Consider the following 7,833-nt stretch of genomic DNA (forward strand, 5'->3'; position numbering starts at 1 on the left):
TCCTCCTCCTCCTTCTTCTTCTTCTTCTTCTTCTTCTTCTTCTTCTTCTTCTTCTTCTTCTTCTTCTTCTTCTTCTTCTTCTTCTTCCCCTCCTCCTTTTCACCATCAGTTTAGCTCTTTACTGTCCTTTCTTCCTCACCTCACTTCTGACCCAGCAAGATGGTCCTCCTTCTTGACCCGAGTGTGCTCTCCCCATCTTGTCTCTTCCCTGTGAGCTCACTTCCATGGGCTTCTATGCTCTCCCATCCAAAGCCACACCCTCAATCCTGCCTCTAGAGTTGTGGTAGGAAGCATCTCTCGCATGCTGAGCTCGTGGGAAGCAGTGTAGAGCCCAGTTGAGCCATCCTCCCTTCAAATGACCTAACTTCACTTTCCTGCTTTGGTGAGTCTCTGGTGGTAAAGGTAGTTAAGGTATTGGGTTATGTTGAGGATCATTCTGTAAGGTATATGTCTTGAGAGGGAATAGAGGCTCAGCTAGAGACTCATAAGACATTTCTGTTTCCATCTGAGAGTCCTGCTGGGACCCTGAACTGCCAAGGCCAAACTCATTGCCCTTAGATAATGCTAGGATCAATGGGATCTTGGTTGATATAGATATGATTAATGATGGAGTCCCATGGCTACATCTTTCAACATCCGTCGGCCTGACCTCCCCTTCAGACTTACTCTCCTCCTCTATCCCAACACCCAGTCACTGTTCTACACACTCTACCTCTCCTCTAGAGTCACTCTGATGGGAACTCTACAAAATCTGTCCCTACAATTAGTTTTGTAAAGCAAGGCACACCTGTGACCTTGTCAGGCGGCCACCTGCCTTTGTTTGTCCTGTTGGCGTTTTCATAAGTGGATCAAACCCAGAACTCTTCTTGTGGTGGGTTCAGGCTGTCTGTCGAGTCTTTGAATAAAGGAGGTACATTCTCAAGATGCACCCTTACTGCTGCTTGCTGCTCCATCTCTTGAGATGCCCTCCCTCGTCTCCCCTTCTCCTCCTCTCCCCACTTCACTTTCCCTTTCTCATCCCCAGAGCTGGTTTCCTTCAGCCCCTAGTTTCTGCCTACACAGAACACTTGATTGGTATAGTCTGGGATGATCATTTAGAGCCCATTTGCCTCTCATTCTCCATTCACTTCATCAGTTGCTGAGCTCATCAGTCAACAGGTTTAATTTTAAAGTAACTTTGGCACGGGGGATGGGGGGGGGCTGCCAATCCAAGGTTCTAGGTAGACTGGGAGCCTGGGACTTATGAGTGAAGGAATCTGGAGACTCCGTGCTCTGGACAGAGTGCACTTTAATTCTTACCCTTTCTCTGTTTATCAGATGGTGGGGCTGACTTGATAACGTGTAATTGTGCAATGCTTTGTGTGGGGAGCTGGGCATGTTGTAGCATGTCTTGGGATGTCCTGATTGAATATTTGAGGTGTGTACACAAACTCTCCTTTGGATACCAGACCCAGCATGGAAGCAGGTAGTGGGGTGCCACAGACACACTTGCCATTTAAGATCTATGCTTGAAGAAGGTTGAGAAAGTTCATTGCTTCCTAAATCTGGGGATACAGAGCATCTCATTTAAACATTCTTTCTTAAAATCTTATCAGTGGAGAATGAGATTTGAGCCCAGGGTTGCCCGATTCCTAAGCCCCGCCTCCTTTCACTGCTACATACCGTCTCACAGCTGCCTTCTGCTTCTTGAAGAGCTAAGTATAGTTTGTTTAGATTCTTTCTCCTAACACATTGCAGGGTATTAGCATCTCTACCATATGGGATGGGAAATATGCCCATTCAGCAAGTTTGGGTAACTTCCGACATAAATCTATGTAGTTTGAACTCACAGGATTTATTGCTTGCTTGTGATTCTGTTCCTTTTTTTCCAGTATTGGAATCGGTTTGAGGTTTAGCTGTGAACATCAAATAATGATCAAAGCTGAATATAAACTAAGAGGCCCACATGGCCTTCTAGTGTTTCATGGTTACGCCTGAAAGGATGCCTCATCCAATATGGCCCCCTGTTCCTCACCAAACTATCTAGTTGTCTTATTTCATTCACACACTTCAGGACTTTCCCTGGCTTTCCAAGATGGTGGCTCTTCAGTGGACTTGATGCCCCTCCTGCTCCCTGCCATTGGTTTTCAGCTGGTAGACGTGGGCTTCCTTTCATCTTGCTCCCCACTGTATCCCTTGCCTAGCAGAGTATCTCCTTGATGTTAAAGGAGGAGTTGTAGACTCTGCATAAATGTTAGAAACTCCATGTGAAGTACAGGATGAATTAATCGGCAATGCAAATAAACAAGTCAGCAATGTGTATTGTGGTGTAAACGGTGTCTTCAGTTCATAAGGGGATTTATTTTTTCTGTCTTTCAGGATTCTACTGAGTAGAATCATTGCTATGAAAATAATTCCCCAAACCTCAGTGGCTCACACATCCACAAAACAGCCTTCATAGCCAGTTGTCAGTTCAGTGCCAGTGTTTGTCAGGTCAATAGCTTTGGGGGGGGGGCGTGTCTTGAGGGTCCACACTCCTCTTTCCCCTTAGAGATTTACCATGCTTCCTCTGCATTTAGTGGACAGATCTGGAAATCCAGAACCAAGATTTCTCAGGTGACTTTTCTCTGTCAGACCTGGTCATAGTACACATCACTTTCCAGACCATGAATTGAACTCAGTTCTTAAGTTGCGTGGGCCACACAGATCAATCCTGGCCACGTGTCCAGGGCACTCTATTTGGGTGGTGCCCAGCAGTCTCTGTCCAAGCCTATCAGAACTTAGTAGCCCCCGGATCATACAGGCTCTTGCCTATTTGCAGTGGGTTCCGGAAACCATACTGTACTGATATCTTCTGTTTCGACGTTACAGACAAACTCCTGTGATCAAAATCTAAATTATTGCATCGAACTCATCGAACAAGTTGCTAAAGTGCAGGCACAGCTCTTTGGGATCCTCACAGCGACGGCCCAAGAAGGTGAGGGCAGCTTCAGCTTCCCACACCCATATCCTCTTCTGTTTGCTCTAAGTTTTAGTGTGTGTGTGTGTGTGTGTGTGTGTGTGTGTGTGTGTGTGTGTGTGTGTGTGTGTTTGTCCTCTGGCTGAGATCCCTCCCCATCAACCCCTGCTGATATTTCCTTTTCATTCTCTTAGGGGGAAATAATGAAGGCGTGGAGACAATCAAGTGTCGCCTTTTGCCCTTGCTGCAGACGTCCTTCAGTTCTCTAAACGTGGGGAAAACGGCTGAGACTGAGATTTGTCAGGTAGGGATGCCCAAGGACAGCACAATGAAACTGAAACTTTCAAGATGGGACAGCTAAGCAAAGTGTCCTCACTGGGGCCTGGGACTTTCAATGGTCAGTGTTAGCTTTTAGACATCATCTAAACTTCCCACACGGGAAAGGCAGTAGACACCTTAATTAAGGTATCTGTCTTATGACATTTCCTGTTGTGACAACAAGCTCCTCCAGGGTGGCTGATGTACACATAAGTGTATTTCCTTTATACTCTTGGAGTCTGAAAGACCAAGCGGCATGGTGTGGAGCATCCCGCAGGAGGCAGCTTTACATTGGTGGCAGTGTGTATGGGAGGGGGTGATCACATGGCAAGACAGAAAGCTAAAATGTGGGAGGAGCCAGGCTCACTCCTTCAATAACTCTCTTGAGAATCAGCCAGAGTCCTGTGAGAATGTCTGGCCTTCCATGTTCTAACTGCTTCTCCCATCAGGTCCTAAGTATCACCTGGCTACACCAGGGCTCGAGCTTCCAACCTGTGCACTCTTGAGAGAGACAGGACAGCTATACTGTATCCCATGGTGGGGAGTAGTTTTGCTTCCAAATGTTTAATTGGGTTTATTATAGATTCCTTCTAAAAATGGAAGTAGTTAAAGTGGGCTGTTCTGACCAAGAAACGTGTTGTAGCTGAAGGATTGAGCCAAACTGGAGAGAAACCCATACTCTCTGCAGATCTTGGGAAAGTTGTAAATTTTTATGTTTACATATACTTACTGGCCAAAAGGGGACAATAATTTTGCCAATTTAGTGGTAGGATCCCGATTTTAAAAATGTGGTAGGTATACAGAAACAAAACAGTCCTCTCTCTTTGCAGAGAACCTGGCACATGGTAAGATTTCTCTCTACCTAGAGATGCCAGTTGTCATTCATATTTTTTGAGGACTTAGGCTGGTAAGAGTTTTATTTCCTGTGGGTGTTATTCCGGGTACAGAAGTTAGGGCTGCGCTTCAAACTCTTTTTTTTTTAAATTCTGAGCATAGAGATGGTATAGAATGGTGTTTTAAAGTCCTCATTTAAAATCAAGTTGTAATTTATATTCAGCGAAACCCACAGCAGATGCGTTTTGAACAAGGAACACATATAAGTGTTCCTGAGTATTGAGTATTCCTGTACCCATCCGCAAACCATCAGTGCCCCCCTTTGCCATCCCCACCCCTGTTCCTAGCCTGCTTGGTGCCACCTCTGAAGCAGCCACTGTTCCAGTTTCCGTCATTCTGGACTGACGGTTCCTGCTGTAGAAGTTCACACAAAAGGAGCCATGCTCTTTTGCGGATGGCTTCTTTCGCTTAGCACAATGTTCTGGTCTGTGTCGTTTTTTCAATGTCTGCATTACTTTGTTTTTCTTTCCAGGATTTCCCACTGAGAAGCAAAAACAGAGACAGTTCTCTGGGTCAGGACCAACATCAATCAGACGATGAAACGTTCTCAGAGAATCAACCAAACCAGGTTCAAGACGAGTAAGAGGAATGCAAGTTATCTTTTTTTCAAACGGAATTGTTCTAAAATTAATTACTTTTTAAGTGTGGAAAGAGAATAATGGGTTATATAAAATGTGGGTGTTTGCAAATAAGTTCATGTGCATGTGTGTGCGTGTGTATATATATATATATATATATATATATATATATATATATACACACACACACATATACATATACCCAGTGTCTCTTCTTCATGTCCATCTGTATTGTTCCCTTGACAGCTCATATTTTAAATAAAGATCATTAGATACCAATCTGTTAGTCATCAGAGAGTGTGCAGAAGGAGGAGGATTAAGGGGAAAGATGAAGCAAAGTGGACAGCTGGGAACTGTGAGAGGGACAGAGACACCTTATCAGTTACTGTTCTCTGTGCTGAGACAGAATATCTGGCAAGAACCGGCTTAAGCAGTGTAAGGGAGAATGGGTTTATTTCGACTCAGTATAAGGAGGACAGTCCATCACAGCAGAGGAGGCCTGGCAGCTGAATCAGGGAGCGGCTGCTCACCCTGTACCCACAGTTAAGCAGCAGAGGGATGGACGCTGGGCACAGCTCCTGTCTCCCGTTCCATTTAGTCTGGTGGTTACTTCTTCCCTCTTCAGCTCACCCTAACTTAGATAATCCCTCACAGGCATGCCTTACAGCCTAGGTTTTTGTGGTTTTTTTTTTTTTTTGGACAAGATGTAGACCAGGGCTGGCCTTAAACTCAGAGATCCATCCACATCTGCCTTCCAAGAGATAGAGATAAGATACAAAGGCATATACCACCATTCATACAACTTATCTCTTAGATCCTGCCGAGATGATAAACAATGACCGTCACAGTGTCTATCTATAAATCCTCTTTTAAGGGAACATTTATATCTTGGAATAACTAGCTATTATATATAATATAATATACAATATAATAAAGTTAAGCAATGTCAGGTAGCAGAAATAACTGTCAGGATAAGCTTCTGGAATCACTGCAAAGAAATCTCACACTTTGGGTCTGAACTCGAAGAAGGTAAGCAATTTATATGAGACACCATTCAACATGCGTAACTAAAACAGCAACAAACCCCCCAAAAAACTCAATCCCCAGCGTCCATTTCATTCCTACCATGGACAGTCAGGGGTGGAATAGTGTATGTCTCTCCATCTTTTTCTGTGATAAAATTCCCATTTTTTTTCTTTCTACATGGAAACAAAAACAATACAAAATTTCTTCGCAAATATGTAGAAATAGAAATGTAAAGGTGCAAGTCATGTTAGCTCACTCTGTCAACATTTTGACATACTTGATCCAGACAGACATGCTTTTGTGTGGATATACCTCTACACACATCTATGCAGCAGGCAAATGTACACACACAAAGGCTGAGTTCCTCTGAAGGGCTCTGATGTGTTTCGACCCATGTTAGCTGATCTCTCCATCCGCCATTTCTAGGTGGCACGGGTTTGCCTTGTTTATTATAATCCTCTTTGTATAAAGTGTCTACTAAGTTCCAGGAGCCATTTCCCTTCTGAGATGGCTTGCCTCTTTATGGGACTCTCTCCCTGCTCTACTCTTGGGCATCCTGAAGGTGTGCCATTTGGGGTCTTGTACTGCCCTGTGGTCCTTGTGGCCTTGTTCCCCTCTGGGGACTAGTGTCTTATGGCTGGCTTCTGAATCGGGGCTTGTCTGGTTCCGTTAGCTGGCGGCTGCTTCAAGTGATGAAGGTTCTATGTTTTCTCTAATTTTAAAGGAAAGCTCCTAGAATTGGTTGAGTTTTGATGTCTGCCAGCAAAGATGGGGCTGGGATTTCCTACTTCCCTTTTGTGAGTTGAATGGGTCTCACATCACTCTTAATGAGTGACAGGGCCAGGAAACTGGGTTGTCTCAGCCAGTACTGTATAGCTGTGAACTGTTATAAAGGAAAGTATTTAATTAGGGCTGGCTTACAGTTTCAGAGGTTTAGTCCACGGTCATCATAGTGGAGAACATGGCAACACACAGGCAGACATGGTGCTGGAGAATTACCTAAGAGTTCCACATCTGGATTCACAGGCAGCAGGAAGTGAGAGAGAGACACTGGGATTGGCTCGGGCTTTTGAAACCTCAAAGCCCACCCCCAGTGACACACCTCCTCCAACAAAGCCACACCTCCTAATCCTTCCAGATACTGCCATTGGATGACTAAGCATTCAAATATGTGAGCCTGTGGGTTCTATTCTTATTCAAATCACCACGCAGGTGAATGGACGTTTCTGTAAAGAGAGTGCCCACCACATCCACACACCTGTCATCTCACGAGTTCCATTTTCTTGATCACTTCCAAGTGACTTGTTTTCCTTCCAGACATGTTCTTATCTTGCTTAGTTTTGTTTAAACACTTCTTTGGTTCTTATTCTGTTCTTTCTTTAACATCTCCCAAAGGATGGAGTCTGAGTATGCTTTATCTCAGAAACTCGCTAAAAAAAAAAAAAAAAAAGAAAAAAGAAAAAAAGAAAAAAGAAAGAAAAAGAAAAAAGAAAGAAACTCACCACAAATCATTTAAATAAAATATATTAACCTGACTAAAACAGTTTTCTAGTTCAAGAATGTATCTCTATCTGTCTTAACTATGCTTCATGTCATCCAAGCAGGTTAAATGAGTACATGTGCCTGTGAGTGTGTAGTTGTGCACATACCCCATGCTGTGTATAAGGAGGGGGGCATATTTCATCTCCATGTCTGCATTTTTCTTCTTGGTCCATTTTCTTGGCTGCTGTTCATTCTCTTCAGTTCTCTTTTGATTAAAAAAAAAGTCATTTGTTTCATATTTACCTTTAAAATTTGTAACAGATCCAAATTTTATTAGAACAATCTAATTCCCCTTCAACCTGTAACAGTCATATTAAGACATTTCTAGTCCAGCACCCTTTTAGACTTTAGACATCCTGTTTAGCCATCCATTCATTTCATCTTTCATCTTTCACAAAGATCTGTGTCACGGGGACCTAAAGGTGCTAAAAGTAAAGATGAGTAACACATTTCATAGTCTGTGGTATGACTATGGGGTAAATGTGAGAGACAGTGGAAGAGGAAGCCCTGAGAGTCTGTGGTATGACTATGGGGTAA

The 7,833-nt window shown here is 43.6% G+C and overlaps 1 protein-coding gene across 1 annotated transcript in view; it reads left to right on the forward strand.

Annotated features, from left to right (window-relative positions):
- Positions 1 to 7,833, forward strand: part of Spata18 (spermatogenesis associated 18) — a 32,705-nt gene that overhangs the window by 4,138 nt on the left and 20,734 nt on the right. The window contains exons 2-4 of the mRNA XM_021211080.1: positions 2,851 to 2,956; positions 3,133 to 3,242; positions 4,623 to 4,729. Of these exons, the coding sequence (XP_021066739.1) occupies positions 2,851 to 2,956; positions 3,133 to 3,242; positions 4,623 to 4,729 (323 nt within the window). The remainder of the gene's footprint in view (positions 1 to 2,850; positions 2,957 to 3,132; positions 3,243 to 4,622; positions 4,730 to 7,833) is intronic.

Source organism: Mus pahari, chromosome 13 (genome assembly GCF_900095145.1).
Source record: "Mus pahari chromosome 13, PAHARI_EIJ_v1.1, whole genome shotgun sequence".
NCBI classification, from domain to species: Eukaryota; Metazoa; Chordata; class Mammalia; order Rodentia; family Muridae; genus Mus; species Mus pahari.